At 33.3% G+C, this 21,455-nt stretch overlaps 1 protein-coding gene across 2 annotated transcripts in view; it reads left to right on the top strand.

The window, feature by feature from the left end:
• CNOT6L (CCR4-NOT transcription complex subunit 6 like) overlaps nucleotides 1-21,455 on the top strand; it is a 76,569-nt gene that overhangs the window by 38,874 nt on the left and 16,240 nt on the right. For both annotated transcript variants that reach the window (XM_074274618.1, XM_074274617.1), the window contains exons 3-8: nucleotides 742-928; nucleotides 2,559-2,644; nucleotides 5,094-5,183; nucleotides 8,651-8,719; nucleotides 11,683-11,840; nucleotides 13,059-13,213. In XM_074274618.1, the coding sequence (XP_074130719.1) occupies nucleotides 742-928; nucleotides 2,559-2,644; nucleotides 5,094-5,183; nucleotides 8,651-8,719; nucleotides 11,683-11,840; nucleotides 13,059-13,213 (745 nt within the window). The remainder of the gene's footprint in view (nucleotides 1-741; nucleotides 929-2,558; nucleotides 2,645-5,093; nucleotides 5,184-8,650; nucleotides 8,720-11,682; nucleotides 11,841-13,058; nucleotides 13,214-21,455) is intronic.

Here is a 21,455-nt window from a genome sequence, read left to right on the forward strand (position 1 = left end):
TTGTAATCCAAGATTAATATATAAATATGGAGACTTCTTACATATGAAAAGTAATGGTATGATTTATGTTTAGTCATTAATTATTTTGGAGTCTTAAATATTTTGTGATATATGTAACTTTAGCCCTTTATTTTACTCAGTGTGCTATAAATTGGTATTATAGGGTGATCATAGTTCTCTCCATTTAATCTTCACTTTCCCCTTCCAAGCATCTTTCCTCCCTTGATTTTCCACAACTGTATTGTTCAGCTTCAACTTCTCTTTAAAATCTCCATTAAAATCTGCTCTTAGGATGGGGATATGACTAATTGTGTGACATTCCCGCTTTCACCTTTAGTCATTTTCATTTTAATCAGAGATAGATCCTTATTATGACTTGCTCAAAATTGTATCAGATCAGCCTTGGTTAGGAAAAAAAAAAGGTCAGACTTAACTCTTGCTCTGGAAATGAAGCAATAACATTTCAAAAATGTAGTGGATATACTCTGCTATGAAGACTGGGTGGTTAGTAGGTGATAAAAGTAAAGCAGTGTACTGTGTTGCAGTTACTTAGTTTAGTTCTGCCTCTTTTCTGTCTCACCTTTGTGTTTTGTTGAACGGGTCATTAGGAGACTAGAATGTTTAAAAAGGGTTAAAATATTTTTATAGTTATACAGTCCATTGTATGTCACCACAGGCCCGCTTCCTGAATGTAAACAGTGTACCTGAAGATTTTATCTTTTTAACATTTTGCTTTTTTAGGTAGAGTGCGGAGCTTAAGTACATCACTTTGGTCATTGACACACTTGACAGCTCTACACCTAAATGACAATTATCTTACTCGCATTCCACCTGATATTGCCAAGCTTCATAATCTGGTTTACTTGGATTTGTCATCCAATAAACTCAGAAGTTTACCAGCAGAACTAGGAAACATGGTGTCTCTCAGGTGAGTAAACATACAAACATGTTCTACTATCTAAAAATTGGAATTCACAAAAGACTAGGCATTATAACTCATAATAGAATTCTCAAGTATGGAGATAGGTAAATGTTCAACACAAAGAGAAAATATTCTACAGCTTAATGCTTTATTGAATCTTATCCAGTATTCAAATTAAATTTTATTTGTTTCCTGCTGATATTTAAAGAATTTTCACATCTAAGAAAATTCTGTAAGTACTCTTTTTTTTTTTTTAATTGAATTAAGTGTATTTTTAATACACATTGCTTTATGAATCATGTTAGGAGAGAAAAATCAGAACAAAAGGGAAAAACGTTTTTCATGGAAGAGATTTTTTTTAAAAAGTGAGCATACTATGTATTGATTTACATTCAGTCTCTTTAGAAGTTTTTTTTTGGATGCAGATAGCATTTTCTGTCCGATTTATTGGGATTGCTTAGAATCACTGAACGACTGAGAATAACGAAACTTATTTGATCAATGCACATTCTTGCTATTAATTGTGTACAATGTATTCCTGATTCAGCTCATTTATCTTTTTTTACAGAATAATATTCCATTACCTTCATATACTACAACTTGTGCAGCCATTTCTAAAATGATGGGCATTTATTCCTTTCCCAATTCTTTACTATCACAAACAGAGCTGCTACAAACATTTTGGCATGTGTGGGTCCTTTTTCCTCCTTTATGATTTCCTTGTGATACAGATCTAGTAATGGAATTTCTGGGTCTAAGAATGTACAGTTTTATTGCCTTTTGGTTATAGTTCCAGATTTCTCTTCAGATTGGGTGGATTACTTCATGACTCCACCAACAAAGTATTAGTGTCCCAGATTTCCCACATCCCCTCCAACATTTATTATTATCTTTTCCTGTCATCTTAGCCAATCTGTGAAGTGTGATTTGTAGTCAACCTCAGAGTTGTTTTAATTGCATTTTTCTGATCAATAGTGTTTTAGAGCATTTTTTCACATAAGTATAAATGGCTTTAATGTCATCATCTGAAAATTGTTTATATCCTTTGACTCTTTATCAATTGGGGGGATTGACACAGTTCTTCATATATTTTAGAAAAGAGACCTTTATCAGAAATATTTTTTCCCCAGCTTTGTACTTCCCCTTCTCCAAAGATCTGATAGGCAAATAATTTCTTCTGCTAATTTGTTTATGGTATCATCCTTTGTACCCATATTATATATTCATTTTGACCTGTTTTGGTATGGGATGTGAGGTAGGTCTATGCTGAGTTGCTGACATTTTTTTCCCAGGTTTCCCCAGAAATTATTGTCAAATAGTGAGTTCTTACTCCAGAAGCTGGAGTTGGGGATTTGTCAAATACCAGGTTGCTATAGGCCTTGTCTGCAGGTAATTTTGATTCTAATGATACCATTTCAATCCTGAGTGAAGACATAAGAATTACTAACTTTTACCTTTTTCAGTCTGATTGGGAAACAATGAGTAATCATTGGTACTTTACCCAAATTTTATAATTAGGAATTTGTAGTTTCATTTTTCTTCTTCAGATTTTGATTATACTATGCAATATGGAATTAAGTTGTTTATTTTTTTCCCCCTTAAAGATCACATTAATTATATTTGTTTCTATTACTAGGGAATTGCTTTTAAATAACAATCTGTTACGGGTTTTGCCTTATGAACTTGGTCGGCTCTTCCAGTTACAAACCTTAGGTTTAAAAGGTAAGTAGTGGAGAGGGATTGGGGAGTAGGAGGTGGTGATGGACTTAGAGGGTATGGATTGGGGAGGAGAAAGGTGAAATGCTCCCAGAACTAGGATAAAGCCTTTTGGTATGAAGTTGAGAATTTGTTTAGTTACTTATAGGGCACAAATGGCTTGCCCAAAGGCTGATTGATTTATCATGGGACCATCTGTGTGTCTGACAACTAGTTTGAAAATTTTTTCTTTTTTAATTTTCTAAATGGATTATACAATTTCTTGTGGTAATGTTTTAAAGCATGCCTAATTTTTAAAGTTATCTGTTTTTTAAAATACTGCTTTGTTTATGTCTATAAAACTCAAAAGCTTCTCCCCCCCCCCAAAAAAAAAAAGTATCAAATTTTGACAAGAGTAAACAGATGCACTAATTATGAGGTTACAAGAGGGAAACATAGCAGAAGGTAAGCTGTCCATGACTTAGTGAGTTCCTGAAAATATGGGTGCATTATGCATATTTAGAGAGAATTTTCTAAAATCAATTTGTCAAAAGCTACCTTAAGGAGTAGTTTCATTAGATAAATCCTGAAAATTATCTATTTTTAAAATAAGCTGAATTAAGTGACTTAAGTTAAAAATGACACGCTGAGTTATCTTAGTGCCTCTAAGAATTGACATGATCTGAACATTAGATTTTGGCTTGTCCTTACAAAATTTCTTTTGATTCCAGGATGGTTTTATTTTCTAACAGACAGTCCTGTTTGTGGTGGTTTAACTAATGATGTGAAACAAGAAGAAAAATCTCTCATATCAAAACAGTACAATAACGAAAATTGGCTAAAACCAAAAATTGCTTAAGTTAGTTATTCCATATGATCATCTTAGTAGTTATATGGGGGCTCAAGTTTCTAGCCTCATTGAAGCATTCTATTAACACCTTAATATATTTCAGAAAAAGAAACAGATTTGAATGGTGAAAGCCATAGTTGAAATTTAAGTGTCATACTCTGAAACATCGCATTTGAAATGTGTCCTTTGTATTATTGTATATGCTACTTTTAATAAAAATACATTTAATTTTACTAAAGAACTTTCTTAGATTGTTTTTTAAAATCCTCATTAAATATTTGTTACATTTGACATTTTATTTGATTCTAATTATACCTTTTTAACTCCCCATCTGCATCACTATCAACTTAAATCCCAAATCATTTGTTTAGGGTTAATCAAGGTAGCTGATTGCCCTTTGTACCATTACAGTGCATTTTGATAAAGAATGGGTTGTCTCTTCTCTAACATGGAATAAAACTAGAGTTCTGTTGCAAAACAGGTTAGGCTATAAGTTCCTTTGGTAGGTTTTAAATACATTTTAACACTCCGTTTTAAAAATTTTGATTTCCAAATTGTCTCCTTCCCAGTTCCTCCCCCATCCTTTGAGAAGGTAAGCAATATATCAGTTATATGAATATGCCTAACTTGTATATTGTCTTTTGGGGGGAGACATAAAGTTTTTAAATTCTTACTTTGGGGTATGCAGGAAAAAACTCTGAGCTTAAAAGGTACGTTATATGCAGGTCAGGATCATTTCTGTACTGTTTATCATTAGCTCTTATCAACATATTGGCTTTTTCTAGTCTGCCAGAGGAGGAGGACATTGTTCAAAACAATAAATATATAAGCATATACACACACTTCCCCCTTGTGGAGGAATGCAGATAAGATAGCTAAGCTACAGATGTGGCCAGAATACCTTCATATAGTGCTTGACCAGAGCATACTTATGGAGAGGCAAGTTATAACTAAAACTACTAACTAAGCTGGATATAGGTCTGGTTAGAGTATAAGTCCATAGTTACTGGGCATTTTCCACTAACTCTTCATTATTTTCAAAATTTTTATTTTGAGCCGAAATGGAGATTATCTCCTATTCATTTTCAAGTAAAAGGGAACAATTATGTCAGTGAATAGTTTTTTCTAATATTCAGTTGGTTTTCTCTGAACAAATTTAAATAATTTTGCCATGTTTTCAGGAAATCTCTCTTTTTAAAAAATGTCAGAATTTTTAAAAGTACGTTTGTAGTTTGCACTTGAATTAAAGAAAAGTTTTGTTGATATTTTTCACTTTTCCCACATCATCATCAGTTATCTCAGCTATTTTTCGCCTACTTCCCTTAGAATCATTCCATATGACAAATATTTTTTAGAGAGGAAAAATCATTAGCACAGCTGATGAATACATTTTTTTTAAAAAAAGTGCAACTTTGGTAGGAATTAAATTTTAAAAAGTAAGAATTTGGAGCTTTTATGTGTCCAATTTAAGGAAATGTTTTTCTTTTTGTTCTTATGTGCTGATTATAATGGACATGTAATGTAGGTGAATGAAGTTTAGACAGCTATTACTTGGCATTCTGTAGGTTTCTCTTCTATTTCAAAACTTTGGAAATCATACCATTTTGTCCTTGCTCTTTATTTTAGGCAATCCTTTATCACAGGATATTCTCAGCTTATACCAGGACCCAGATGGAACAAGAAAGCTACTGAACTACATGCTTGACAATCTAGCAGGTGACTTAACCCTATACTTCTTTTCTCTCTAGTTTCTCCCATCACAGTATTTCTATTTTTCAAATATTTTTCAAATACTAAGTTCTATTTTTCAATTCATGTCTCTTGTTTCAGCAGTCTTTTCTTTTCTTTTTTTTAATATATATATATTTATTTATTTATTTATAATTTTTTTTCACAGTATATATGCATGAGTAATTTTTTTTTATAATATTATCCCTTGTATTCATTTTTCTGAATTACCCCCCCCCACTCCCTCCCCCCAATGACAGGCAATCCCATACATTTTACATGTGTTACAATATAACCTAGATACAATATATGTGTGTAAATACCATTTTCTTGTTGCACATTAAGTATTAGATTCCGAAGGTATAAGTAACCTGGGTAGATAGCAGTAGTTTCTGCAGTCTTTTCTATAGCAATATCAAATAGCTTCAACTATCTTTGCATTTATAGCTCCTGCCATAATATTCCTCCTTAGCCATCAGATTATTCTCTTTCTCCAGCAGATATCCAGTTGATAAATGAGGTCACTTTAAAATTAGTGGCATGATGTGCTGGATGAGTGGTGGATTCAGAGAACTTTGTGAACTCTTGACAAGTCAATTAACTTGTCTTGGCCCTCCATTCTTCATTTGTGCCTGCCCTTAATATTTGAATCTGTGATATCTTGATTGTTTCAGGTTGTTCTGACACCCCAACTATGGCAACAGTCTTCTTTTATTCATACATGAAAGGCAAGGCTTTAAGAACTTAAGTACTTATGATGTTCCAAGCATGGTGCCAAACAATCAGGGCTTTATTTGTTTGTTCTTGCTGAGGCATTTTCGGTTAAGTGACTTGCCCAGGGTCATACAGCTAGGAAGTGTTTAAGTGTCTAAGGTCAGATATGAATTCAGATCCTCCTGAATTCAGGGTTGGTGAATATCAGGGTTTTTAATATGGTTCCTGACCCCTAAAAACTTAGCTCATACTGGTCATTTTCCAAGTGGACTCCACATCAGTAATATCTCAAAATTCATTCCTACCTCTATGTTCAGTTACCCCATCTTAATTTTTGCATTAGTCTCATAATTAGTCTTCATACCTTTATGCTATTTCCAATTCAATTTTTACCTATAGTCAATTGTGTTTCTTAAATATTATCAGCACTACTCAAAGGGAAATTAGAGTTGGGTACAATACTCAAAACAAAAAATACCTTCAGATACCTTCTGAAGGCAGGAGACAGTTTTATACATGTGTGTGTGTGTGTATGTATATATATATAAATATAAAAATAGATTTACATGAAGAAAAAGGTTTACATGTAATAGGATACAGAATTCTGTGATGAGTATGTGGGATATGTGAATGCAGAAGTTATACTTGGAGGCATATGAAACTGGGAGTATAAAATACTTTTTAGTCTGATAGATTTCATTGTGTAGAATAATAAGCCAAAGAGTTTATCAGGATGAGAATTTATAGCGATAAAATGTATTTGTATATCATATGTATTGATTTGGGCAGAGAATCAGTAGTTTCTTTCATACCTTATATATTAAGCTTAGGCATATCTATGTTGCTTACATTGTACAATTTTGTGTGGGGCTGGTGGTAGATGTATGTGTTTTAGTTTTGGTGAAATTAAATATTGATGATCTTGGTGGTGGTAGCAAGTTTTGTTATTTTTCAGTCATGCCTCATTTAGGTTATTTTTGGTAAGGATACTAGAGTGATTTCCCATTTGCTTCTCCAGCTTATTTTTACAAATGATGAACTGAGATTAAGTGGTTAACTGACTAACCATTTAATCTCACTTCATTGTTTGTAAAATGATGCTCAGGGTCATACAGCTAATAAGTCAGAGACTGATTTTTGAACTCAGTTCTTCCTGACCTCAGATCCTAACACCTTATCTACTAGAGAACATAGTTGCTCCTATTAGAGAGTTAGAATGGTGTGGAGAGGAATGCTATGATTGCCAAAATGTCATCATCTAAGTCCTTAGCAGGTTCCTTTATTTTTAAATGCTTTAATTTTTTAATATGATATTTTTCCCTCTCCATGTCTTATAACAGCAAGAAAAGAAAAAAAATCAGATAGCAAAACTAATCTGTATATATCCAAAGACTGACACAATATGTAGCATTCTATGTCTATGCCTAATGACCTCACCTTTACCCTCCCATTTATGTTATATACTTATGCCATACTTGGTGGTTCTTTTTTCATTCTGAATTAGTGGTATATGTCCAACTGTATTTCTGATTTATTTATTATTTATTATGGTCCAGCAAAACATTATAATATGGTTTTAGAACAGAGAACTTAGAATATTGGACTAAATCTCCAATGGTCAAATTCAGTAGAAATACACACAAATTTTACATTGGGGTTAAAAAAATTTGATCTCACCAGTACAAGGAAAGTAAAGCATTGGGGGCATAATTTTAATCTAGTTCTTAATATAGCCTCCCATGATGGTAGGTTTACAGTCACTGGAAGTTTTCAAGCAGAGTTTGGATGACCACATATCTGGTATATTGTAGTACTGTTTTCTTCAGATCTGGATAGGATTAGAGGTCCTGTCTGAACTTCTTCAATTCTTTAACTTTCTTTAATAATTCTTTAACCGTGTTGGTAATGAAATGTAGTGAAATGGTCCTTTTTGTACAATTGCATAGAATCATGATCTTTTCTTCTGATTATGTGGCTTCTTAGAAAAAGTACTGAAATCTATTGACTTTTTCCTTTCTGCTTTTTTTCAAAATAAATATTTTGTTCACTAAAGAAGAAATAATGTGTCTTAACTATAGTTTAGAACATTGTCATATTTTTTGGAGAAAGATGAGTTAATAAACTCTTTATTAATTATTAAAAGGTTTTTTTTTTTTTTTTTTTTTTCCTTCTCCTTGAGGCAGGGGGTTAAGTGACTTGCCCAGGATCACACAGCTAGTGTCTGAGACCACATTTGAACTCGGGTCCTCCTGAATTCAGGGCTGGTGCTCTATCCACTGTGCCACCTAGCTGCCCCAATTATTAAAAGTTTCATGAATTTTCTAGTTATAAATTGCACTCTGTTTGCCAGTGAATGCCAATGTTTTTGAATTTATTACTTAATTTTTAAAAGATGTTTTACAAGTAAGAGCAAAAATATACTGTTATGTGCCTCATTGATGCATCAAGTTCAAATGGGAAGAAAATGAGAATATTTTAAATCTTTAATTGTTAGATTGTGAGGAAGTAATTTTATTTGGAATTCAAGAGTATTAGAATTTTAAAAATTTATGGAAAAATATAATTTTTGGCAGTAATGAAAACCTCATTGAATTTTGTCACATATTTAAAAATTATTCTCTAATCTATGGAATATTATATTTAAGCAGGAATTAAGAATCAGTTTGTTCCTTTATTTGTAATTTGCACTAAAATGTATGATATTTTAAAAAATATACATATCTTCTACATATATCTTTCAGTTCATCCAGAGCAGCTTCCTCCGAGGCCATGGATTACACTAAAAGAACGAGACCAAATTCTGCCCTCAGGTAAAGATTTTATTAACACTTCCTCACTTACACGCAAAATTCTGTTTGGTCTTTGTGATGCATAATTAATAGCATGCCTTTTCTTTTTCTCTGGGCCTCTCATCAGTAATCACATCATGACTTCACTATGCTTCTCATTACTAGACCACTCATGGATTCTCAAAAGAAAATATGTCTTACTCTGTCCAGTGTTGGCTTTATAGTGAGTACCTGCTTAGATTACCAGCGCAGGAACAGTGTCAATAAGATGCATAATAGAGATTGCACTGATTTTTTTTTTTTTTTTTTTTTTTTCCCCTTTAAGTTCAATGTAGAGTTTTAAAGTATTAGAGCAGCTACTTGGTGCCGTGTATCCTGGGCCAATAGTAGGAAGACCTGGGTTCAAAACCAGCCCCTTATTAATAAGTAATAGCTACTTATTAGCTGTGTGACCCTTGGTTTGAACTTAATTTTGTTTGCCTCAATTTCCTTTTACAAAGTGAGCTGGAAAAAGAAATTGGCAAACCATTCCCATGTTTTTGCCCAGAAAATCCCAAAAGGGGGTTATAAAGAGTTGGAGATGACTGAAAAATGACTGAACTTTTGGGTTGCTTCTAATAATTGATGATTTGGCAATAAAGAATGGTATACAGGTAGCTACTTGAGGTTTGTTTTAATTACTCTATTCCTTGGATGTTTTTGAAAGCATTATAATACTCTTAGAGATCACTTATCCTGGAGGCTAAGACTGATTTTTATATAGACCCTCTTGTTATTAATTAGCTTTTTAAAGAAAAACATTAGTAATATGATAATCAGGAAGACATGATTTTTGGGTCTTGTACGTATCCTTCTAATATTCCTGTTTTTATAAATCTATGTGATGGAGAGGATAATGATTGGAATTTGGAGTCAGAGCTAAAACCATAGTTTCTCCGACATTTGCTGTCTGTGTGATTCTGGACAAATTATATACTTGTCCAGAATATATAGTCCTATATTATTATTATATAGTCCTAATTTCTTTATATATAAAATTGGGATAGCATTAGTACTTTATTTCCCACCCTTTTTTTTGAGGCTCAAATGAGCAGGAATTTACCTTAATCCTGCTTAAGAGTTAAGTTATATTAGTTTTGTGTGTAGTTATTCTGAAACCTCTTTTCAAAAGTTGGCTTTGTGTTTGACTAAGTGAGATGAATTTTCAGGAATAAGTTATTTGGTAGTTGGAGGTGGTAGGTATTCTGAGGGTGTAGATTCAATCATCCATTTAACCTTTTGTTAATGTTAGAAATGTTTTACTTATGAAAAACAAAGCTGTGCCTTATCTGATAATACCGTGGAATTACATTGTACAGTATTGTTAAAATTGTTCATTAGTGGGATTGTGTCATTTTTTCCAGTAAGAAACTCTGTATTCTTAAATTTAGGAATTCCTTAAATTGCAGATGCAATAATGATCTGGACCAAACAGACCCTGATGGCTTTCCTAAAAAGCACTTAAATATTCTGAATTCAGTATATTTAACTTTATATAGAATTTAGTTATTCCCGATTTGTTTTTATTTTTTTAAACATTGGAGAGAAGCTTTTCTAAGCAATTCTTTTTTGAAGTATAAAAATAGGAAGAATAAGACCTTGCACAGCAGGTTTTTTGGCCTTTGAAGATTTTGAGTTACCTCTTTCATTAAAACTGAGAAAAACATGAATAACAATACAAGCTTCTTGATTTCAGAAATATGTTTTTGATATTTCTTGGAGTGCTTGTGAGACTTGCATCTGTACTCATGTTCTGTGCTTATTTATGTTCCTTAGTTAGACATAGAGGTTTTTGATAAAGTTTGTGAAAAATTTATTGACACTTAACAGGTAATGGTTTCTGTTTGACTTTTTAGAATAGGGTTGAAACTTACCCCTTTACTTTTCTAGGGATAAAATCCAACATAAAACGAGAGATACAGTGATGTAAGAGTTCTCTAGTCAGGATAATAAAGTGATGTGCAAAGTAGTAATCTAGCTAGATTTGAACTTATATTAATAGTACTGATTGTCTGAGTTGGCTTTAAATGGAATCAGTGATTTGAAGCTATTAACATGCTATATCCTGAGAAGGTGTAGGTTGTCCACCGGGCTCTGAGGTGGTTTTAGGAATGACATAGTTAGCATCTGTTGCCTTTCCCACTTCAATCTTGGACCACACCATAGCCTGTAGCACTAGAATGGGGAAGACAGAACTAAATTGTATTTGACAAAGTTCTTTTTATTATCCCATGATTATAAAATGGATGTTTGATTTTTAGTTTAATAGATCTGGCTGTAGACCTTTTACTTTTCATGGAAATGAAAGCTTTTCTCTAGAAAATTAGTCTTGAGATCAGATTTTGTGTGCCTGATTTTAGACTTTAAAACCAAGGCTATAGATTTATTCTTCTGCTAAAAGGGAGAGGGAGGATTAGTGACTTTTGGATGAGATAAAGGTTTGTTAATTTCTGCAAGATTCCTGCTTAAGTTTATATGGGAAAGTTTTACTGAGTAAATGAGTTATTTTCTAGAAATAACATTACAGGGAATATCTAAATCATTTAAGTTTACAGCCATTTTATATTCTGCCAAAAATAAAGTGCATGTGTTTGAATTAATAAACTGCTGTAGGCTGTGCTTTGTTAGTCCAGTGCTAAGTTAGTAGTAAAAAAGGGAGAATTTCTTTTTAAGAAGATTTATAATTCACACTTACAAATTCAGAGTGTCCCATTAGTTTGGATAATTAGGAGGTTTTTAGCGAATCTGAGCTAACAGAAAAATTTGCTTTGGGTGTTTCTTAGTTAACAATGAAATTCTTGGTTTTCCTTGGTGAATAAGTATTGAACATATATGTATGTGCTTAGTGTATGTACGTATATGTGCATATACATTATATTTCTTCACAAGCAAGCTGCCTAATTTTCTCCTTTTTGTCCCTTGTTTTTTCTCCTTTTTCTTCCTAGCATCATTCACGGTTATGTGTTATAATGTGTTATGTGATAAATACGCCACCCGGCAGCTATATGGCTACTGCCCATCCTGGGCATTAAACTGGGAGTACAGGAAAAAGGGAATTATGGAAGAAATTGTTAACTGTGATGCAGATATCATTAGTCTTCAGGTAACACTAGAAATTAAATTGTCTTTCACTTAAAGACAAACTGGTTTAAAAAAATTAGAGAATAAGCTTGAGAATAAGCACCTAATGCCTAAAAGGAAACCATACATAGAGAACTTGTTTTTTTCCATTCCTTTTTTTTTTTTTTTTTTAAAGGATAATTTTTATAAGGGAAAATTTTCATGTTAATTCCAAATTTCACAGGTCCCAAATAGACACTTTTGCTTTTCTTGATTGTATTTTACCCTGAGGCTAATTAATTTCTCATAAATCTGAGCAGTTAAGTTTAGGAACAAATTGTTTATGAGAGAGAGTTTTGCAAGATAGAATATTATGAAATAATTTTAAACTTTAATGTGTAACTTTCAAGGGAGACCTATAAATAAGCTTGACTTCAAGTAGCACTGAGAGGGAATGTTGGAATGTCTTTACAAATGTTCTCTATTGCTAATGCTTTCTTTACTCTTTAATACTCTTTCAGCCAAGTTTTTGATTTTCCCTCATTTTGTCATACTTTGCTAAAGCAAATTTAATTGAAATAAAACTATTGTTGTGCAGTGGCCTCTCTTTTGCTTGCTAGTTTCTCAATACTTTATAGCCAATATAGTTATTTATATGCAATTTATTTCCTTTTTTTTTTTTTTTTTAAACCAATATTTTAAAAAATGTGTTAGAGATTTGATGGTTTTTAACAGTTATCTGTCTGCAGCCATAAATTTCTACATAAGTTCTAAAACAGGCCATAAATACTGTGTTTTCAGGTCTGGGGAGTCAAAATGCAATTTTAATTTGCTATTTTTCTTTCATTTTCTTCCCAGTGTTCATGTGTATATTTGAGACACAAGTATCACGGGATAAAATGCCGCTTTTGAAAATCAAATTTTCTAGAAAGAATAGAGGCAGGCTAAAAGCAAAATCACTGGACTGAAAAATGAGAAATACTTATCTTTATTGAAAAAAATTATCTGACTTTTATCATTACCCATTATTTGATTTTATTACTTATGAAAATATCTATTCTGTAGTATGATTATTTTTATTTCTTAATGGCCATTTTTGATTGTACCTTGGATTTTAGTTGGTAAAAACATAGTGGGTGTGGGGATCCTTCTTAATTTTAAATTAATGCTTCCTTGTTTCATGGTCCTGAGTTCTCTGATATTTCTGTTAGATTTTCCTCAGTGTGTTGTAGGTGATGACTTGATTCTTCTCTTCACTTAGGAAGTGGAAACAGAGCAATACTTCACCCTCTTTCTGCCAGCATTAAAGGAGCGTGGATATGATGGATTTTTTTCTCCTAAGTCACGTGCCAAAATCATGTCTGAGCAGGAGAGAAAACATGTGGACGGTTGTGCAATATTCTTCAAAACAGAAAAGTAAGTATAGGGAATAAGATATAATGACACAGACATTGTTTCTTAATTCTCATATAGTTAAAATATAGGTTAATAATATAAGGTAATAGAGAAGGCTGCCAAGTCATTCAAGCTCAATAGCCAACTTGGGTTTCTTTTGTGGCAAAAAATTTTGGACACAGCTATTATCAAAATAATTTCATTAAACTAAACTATCCTTATTTTACTTTTCTATAGATATTTTAGTTCTCATTGGACTTAGAGTCCTCTGGAGTTTAGGGACTAAGTGGGCAAAGGAGATGAAAAAATGAGCAAATATGAAATATTAGATGAGTGATTTGTATTGTATTGTATACAAAGCAGTATTCTAAGTGCTGGAAATAACAGACAGGCAAATTATTTCCACTGCAAATTCTGTAGAGAGGCTTAGAAATTGTTAGATTCAGTGACAAGGCAGATGTGAGGCAGTTTCTTTGTCATTTCTAAAAACATGTTGAACTTTATGATGGTGCCATGGATGACAGATTCTGGATTTTTCTTGATGTGACTGCTATGCTTCCTCAAATCATAGTGGCTCCTTTGGAGGAATGCTGGAGGCAGGGCCTGTGGTTTGTGTGGTAGTGCACTATTCTTTCCTGGAGCTCTGAAGCACAGAAAGGCCTGAAATGTGTGTTGTCCAAGGTTGTAGGTGATAAATAAGCCTGTCACCTTTCTCTACCTTACTGCTCCATCTTTGTTGGCTTTCCTGTCTGTCCCAGTGGTTAGCAATTTTATGTTTAGGATATTGGGCCGGGGCAGGTAGGTGGCGCAGTGGATAGATAACCCCAGCCTCAGAAAAAGGAAAAAAATGGATGCAGATGGCATTTTCCACCCCATGTTTATTGGAATTGTCCTGGATCAATGTATTCCCGAGAGAGCTAAGTTTTATCATAGTTAATCATCATATAATCTTGCTGTTAATGTGGACAGTGTACTTCTGATTCTGTTCACCTGACTTGGCATCAGTTCATCTTTTCTGAAATCATCCTGTTCATTCTTTCTTATGAAAAAATAATTTTTCACTATATTCATGTACTATAACTTATTCAGCCATTGTCCACTTGAGTGAATGAGCATCCATTCAATTTCCTGTTCCTTTCCATTATATGTGGGTTCTTTTCCCTTTGTTATGATTTCTTGGGGGCACAGATCCAATAGTGACACAGCTCAATCAAAAGGTATTCAATTGTATACTCCTTTGGGCAAGAATTTCAGATCTCCAGAATGGTTAGATCAGTTTATATCTCCACCAACAATGCATTATTTGTTCTAAGTTACCCACATCCTTTAATAAAGGATATTAGATACAGTGACTAGTAAGGGCACTATTGAGGAGCAGGTCAACAAAAGTGAGGGATTTGATGCCTCTGGTCCCATGGTTTGCTGTATTTTCTCCCAAGGTACTGAAATTTTAACACCCTTCCACATATAGGGTATAGTGATAGACTTTGTGAATACAAATAGGAAATTGCCTACAGTCACAATGCTGATCTCAAGGAGCTTATTTGTGGAAAGGAGTTAAGACATACACTCATAAATCACCTTATAAGTTAGGCAGAAATGCAAATGAGAAGGTCATATGAACAGTGCTATAAAAATCTGAGGAGAGAAAGAACACCTCCAGGTTTGAGAGAGTTTTATTAAAGAAAGTAAAATCTTAGCTTTGAAAAAAGGGAAAGAATTCATGGATTAGAAGTGGAGTGGGGGTGATTAAAAAGACTATTCCAAACAGAGGAATTTTGGGAGCAAAGGAAAGTAGTTGGGAGAAGACTTAAGGAGAAACAGTATGTATCAAAAATATATAAAGAACTTTGTCTAATCTGTAGGAATACAAATTATTCTGTGTTGTGGCCATCTTAAGAGCTCGAAGTATATGAGTCCTTTGATCTCAGAGGCAAGGTGAATGAGGCAGGGGACTCATAGAGTATGAAAAGAGCTCCAATTTATTATACAGCACAGCCTTGTTGATACACTTTTTTTTTGCAAGTGTGAGTAAACTGGCAGTCCCAATCACCATTCAGAGAGGCAGCTTGTAGGATTTGCATATGTATGGTATCTGCCAATGGGTGGAGGACCTAGCAATTTAGCAACCCACTCACAGGTGAGAAGCCCTGTCAAAGCATCCCTACTTACCAGTAACCAGCTATGACCCTCCAACCAAAACCTTGACCATGGTCACAAATCATTGCTCCTTGCTCAACAAGGCATTCATTTCTGCAATATGGCAGAAAACTTATTGTCCACCTTTGGTGGTAGCCTCAGTATTCTCTCTCAGCAAGGTCCCATATCTAGCATTTCTCAATTGATAAATGGTCAAAGAATATAAACATGCAGTTTTCTAGTGAATAAAACAAAGTAGTTTATAATCATAAGATTGGTGAAAGATTAATATATTTTCCCAGTTACATTGTTGTATAGTAGAGCAATAATAAGCAAAATTTTGAAGCAAAAAGGAGCTATAATTTGTTGAGGTAAAAATAGTTTGACAAAAAAAGTGTGTTTGAAATGAAGCTGGAAAGAAGTTAGTTTGGGTTATACTGTTATAAGGCCTCAAATGACAAATAAGGGTCTGTATGTTACAACTACTAAAGATTTTTTGAATAGAGAAAATTATGCCAGAGTCATTTATTCACATACTTATGTAGGCAATAGCAATGAAGGATAGATTGAAAGGGAAAGTGAAATCAGAAAGACCAAGATTTATTTCAGTAGTGATGAGGGCCAAAACTAGAGGAGTGATACCTGGAGAGATACCTCTTGGTTTTGAGAAGATAGATATATAAAATACTGAGTTAGGATAAATATTGCAATTTTTTTTTAAACCAAACTATTGGGTTATTCAATGTTGATTAATATTTGTGAACCTGAATCTAGGATGTTTTCATTAGAAACTAATTCTGTCAAAACTTAAACTCATTACTTACCTTACCTATTATGCTATTCATTAGTCATATTATTCAGTCACAGACTATTTGTCTTCATAGTTCTTGGGAGTAAGATGCAGAAACAGTTGGGGAAAGGAAAACTATTCTCAGCAGTGTTTGTGTCAAATTAATGTTTATTTTACAGCTTTCATTCTTGTTAATAATTGGGGAATAATAATCAGGATCATTTGGGGGAGAAGTGTGAGCATGTGTTTAATTGTGTAAGAACAATATAGTTCAATAAAAGAACTAAGAGCATGGCAGAACAACTGAGGTGATATGGCTCCCCTTTCCAAAAAAAAAAAGAAAAAGGGAAAAAAAAACCCAAAACACAAACATGAACAATTACAGGTGGCACAGTCTTGAAGCATCTTGAAGCATTGATTGTTTTCCTGATATACCTTGGATGAGTCATTTATCTTCCCTGAGTCTCAGGTATCACTTCTATAAAGTGAGTTTGTTGAAAGATTGCCTCTAAAGTCCCTTACAACCTGATATCTAGGATGAAATTATTCTGAATTCTGCATGTTCTGGTGTTTTACCAGCGGAAATGTTCTGTATTTAACCCACTTTTATTCAACATTTTTATCAATAATAAAAATGGAAGGAGTAACTAACACATTGAGATTTATTTTTAAATATTTTTATATTTAAATATTATCATTAATATTTAATAATATATAATGCTATACAATATATTAAATAACATTATATATATATATATATTTTAATGTATTTAAATATTATTATTTTTAAAAAGGAATAACAAATTGCCCATCTTCCTTGTCCAGAGGCAGTTAAGAATTGTGAGCTGCCTTGAGGAAGCTGAAGAGTGTAAACCCTGGGAATATAGTGGGTAGTATTGGTGAACAAATATGGTGAAGAAAAACCAGTTTGAATTATCACTCAGATATGGACTGCCCAGACTTTGAGATTCATAATGCTGTGTCCTGAGATGGAGGTTGGAGAAGACCCTGAGAGACATTATGTAGGGCTTCAGTGAAGTGTTTGACAGAATTAGAGAAGAAATAGTTTAGAAGAAAAAGAAGTGGGTTATTGAAGAAGAGAGTCCCCTAAATCCAACATATCATAGATATTAGTGGTTTTGTGAGGTAACAAGAAATAGAACAACATCAAAAAGATTGGAAATATAGGGCCAAAGTCTTAAGATTTGATATTAAAAAAAACAATAATCCTTGGATTCTCTGAAAACCATGATTTAAAAAAAAAATTGGGGAGGGCTGAGCCAAGATGGAGAATAGATGTGACTTTATGTGATCTCCTTCAACCTTCTCTCAAATCAACAGCAGATTAAGCCTCTGAACTTGTTTTGGAGTGACAGAACCTACAAATATTTGGAGTAGAACAAATTTCCAGAAGAAAATACTTTGGAAGGACTTCAGGAAAGGTCTGTTTCAGTTGGGTAGGGGGAGAGGCTGCCAAGCCCAGATCACAGCACAGGGACCTGGGGCAGAGAGCCAGAATATAAGGACCTCCTGCCAACTGAGGATTCTATTGTGAAGTGCTAAGGCTACTCTATCCTGATGCAAGCTTGGTGGTGTAGCAGATTTGCTGTGAGGCACCCAAAAGCAAATACAAAAGATAAATTGTAAGCCACTGAACTCTGGAAGAACGCAGGGACCTTGCTTCGCCTCAAGAGCTCACCTCTACCTTTTTTTAAAAAAAGAGGAAAAAGAACTCTGAACATAGACAGTTTTTATGGAGAGAGAGAACAACTTCAAACCTTGACATTCCAAAAGGCACACCAGCTCCAGATGAAGCCCCAAAGTGTAATACAAGTTGGTCTCCATTTCACAAGGCTCTCTTGGAAGAATTCAAAAAGGATCTTAAAAGGGGCAGCCTTGAATTCAGGAAGACCAGAGTTCAAATCTGGTCTCAGACACTTAACACTTCCTAGCTGTGTGACCTTGGGCAAGTCATTTAACCCCAGCCTCAGGGGCGAAAACAAGGATCTTAAAAGAGTTAGAAGAAAAATGGGGAAAGGAAATGAGAGATCTTTGTTGGAGAATATGGAAAAGGAAAAGCAGAAATTGAAAAAAAAAACTCTTTAAAAAATAGATATGATGAAATTGGCCCTAGAAAATGGATATGAAAAAGAAATCAATTCGTTGAAAAACAGAATTGCTGAAATGGAAAAAAATGCAATGAACAAACCAACTCATTTAAAAATTCAATTGGCCAAATACAAAAAGTAATAATAATAAAATAATTGAAGAAAATAATTCATAAAAATTAGAATTGAACAAATGGAAATGAATGACTCAAGACATCAAGAATCGATCAAACAAAACCAAAAAAAAAAAAAATGAAAAAAAAATAGAAGAAAATGTAAAATACCTCATTGGGGGGGAAAATGGCTATGCTGTTTCAAGAATTAAGATTAAAAACTGGCTAGATCTTTTAGAACCCGAGAGGTACTGCAAAGTCATGGCAAAATCAAGAACTCTCATCAAAAAGAAAACTCTGGAAAGTACACAGAAAGAAGCAGTTCATAAATGTTCTGAGAAATATGAGGCATTATTATGTTTCCACAGATATTGTCAAAACAGAATGAAAGGATGTGTGGAGTATCTTGTTAAGTATCTTATGAGTCAGAATACTAGCCAATCTAGATTCCAGGATTCAGCTGGCCCAAACCCACTAGAGTCAGTGATGGGTATCAGCCTTCTAGATGGAATGGACTAATTAGGAGGATTATAAATCCAGCCAATTATAACTCTGATTGTAAATCCAACCTAATTGTAATTCCAAATTTAACCAATTGTAACTATGACTTAATCTGACTAATAGTAATTGACTAAATCCAACTAATCTAAACCTTGAAGGGAGAGGTTAAGAAATCTTAACAGTGTAAAGCCTGCTCTGGATACTTCTTACTTTTGAGCATTGGTTCTTCTGGATTAGTTTGCAACTGGGCAAAACAGTAGGCAGCAGCAGCTCATCCTGGGTTTACTCCCCAATCCTGCTGAGTTCCACAGAGTCGTTTGATAACATTTGGAATTACTCAAGATTATGGAATTCCCGGAACCTTTTATTAGAAATTACAGGAAATCTTGGAGCAAAGATAAATCTTTAGATGAGTACAGGCTAATTCTGTGGAAAAAAGTGAACCTTTAATGGAGTAGTAAGCTAATAGACTTTATTGAACAGATAAATTATTCAACAGAGTTGAATAAGAACTTTGAGATTTGAATACAAGAGGAATTGAAAATATTTGTATGATACAATTTTTTAGTTATCTTACTCTTCATGAGTTTCTTGGGTTTCTTGACAGTGCTAGTAGAGTGGTTTGCCATTTCTTTCCTTAGCTCATTTTACAAATGAGGAAACTGAAGCAGAGAGTTAAATAACTTGCTCAGGGTCACAGAATGAGTCTGAGGCCAGAGTTGAACTCAGATCTTCCTGACTTTAGGCCCAATGCTCAGATTCTAACAGGAAGATCAGAAAGAGGTTTCCATTCAGAACTTTATATCTTCAGAGTATTTTGAGGAAGTTAAATGGGACCGGCAGGGAGAATGAGAGGGGTGAAAATTGAGGAACGGTTTGAAGAATTGATTCTGTTTTCAGGATAAGAAAGAGGAGAAAGATAAAAAGTGGAATGCAGTAGTTTAGAAAGGAGTAAGTATAGAATTGTCCATTTTTATAATTGAGATATTTGAGAACACAAATAGTAAAGTTAGTGAATGGATATCCGATTAATTTCATTTGTATTTGAATTGAACAAAAGGTGTTGAATACATGCATAAACATAAATTCTTTTTTGCTTAAATACAACTTAAAAGAGGAATTGCATATATTAAGAGGTAGGATAATACTAGGAAGCAAAAAATAAAAAACAGAATAATATGGATAGTGATAGGAAAAGAATTAGAATTTAAGTTGGGAAATGACTCATTAAAATCGCATGAATATGGGGCAGCTAGGTGGCACAGTGGATAGAGTACCAGCCCTGAAGTCAGGAAGACCTGAGTTCAAATTTGGTCTCAGACATTTAATACTTCCTAGCTATGTGACCCTGGGCAAGCCACTTAACCCCAATTGCCTTAGCCAAAAACAAACAAAATCTCATGAATATAATGAAAATATTCAAGTGTAGAGTAATTAACTTATAAGTGATTTAAAAAAAAAATAAAAAATAAAAATAATTAAAAAATGATAAAAAAAAAAAAGGATTCCTAAATTGGATGGGGAGTAGCCATTCCCAAATAGACAAAATTATCAAAGTATATATCAATAATCATGAAAAATGTGCTCGTTTTACATTAGAGGTGGCAAACTTGCTGCCCTTAAAATTCCAAGTACAGTGGGAAGCAGATTAAAATGAATTGGGAAATATTTAAAAACAAGCTAATATAAGGCTCAAGTATCTCATTTCTTTTCCGCTTAAAAGTTTTTCTTTCATTATCTATCATATTGGCAAGGACAGCCAAAAAAAAAAAAAAAAGGCAAAATTAGAGTTTTTTGAAGTGATCCATGAAAAGACGTACTTAATACAATGTTGGAGGAGCCATACTGCTAAGCAGTTTGGAACTATGTTCTAAAACACTAAATTATGGATACCCTTTGACAGTTTTCACCAGTACTAGGTCTCAAAAAGATCCTATATGTAAAAACCCCTATAGTAGCTTTTTTTGTTTTAATAAAGTGGAAACTTTAAAGATTGTAGAACACCTGAACAAGAAATAATATGGCTTAACTAATAAAGGGGATGATTTCAGAGAAATGTTAAAAACCTTTTATGAACTAATGTAGGGTGAAGTAAGCAATTTAGGAGAATAATTTGTCCATTTTTAGCATTGTAAAGAAAAACAATTTTGAAAACTCTAAGAGCTACTTTAGTCCCTGACATAGAGGTGATTCATTAAAGATTCAGATAATTTCTTCACATTTGTGCTGTCCTATACATATTTGATATAAGGAATTTTTCTTTTTCCTTTCCTGACTTTAGTATTTGGAACTGGGTCAGAATTGTTATCACCAAAATAGATAATAAGGAAAAGAAAGAAGTTTCCTCATATCTGTTTGGTTTTCATATCTATTTCCCTTGGGCGTTTGTGAGGTTTTTTTTTGTTTTTTTTTGTTTTTTTTTTTTTTTTTTTTTTTTTTTTTTGTTGTTGTTGTTGTTGTTGTTTGTTTGTTTTTTGATATCTTCACTTGCTTGTGAACTCTTCTTTTCCTACAACTCTCTTTTTCTGTTATCCTACATATGTGGAAATGCTCATTTTAACTGGTATTAAGTTTTGTTTTTGTTTTTGTTTTTTTAAAGCAGGACACTTTGA

This window comes from Sminthopsis crassicaudata, chromosome 6, assembly GCF_048593235.1.
Source record: "Sminthopsis crassicaudata isolate SCR6 chromosome 6, ASM4859323v1, whole genome shotgun sequence".
Taxonomy (NCBI): domain Eukaryota; kingdom Metazoa; phylum Chordata; class Mammalia; order Dasyuromorphia; family Dasyuridae; genus Sminthopsis; species Sminthopsis crassicaudata.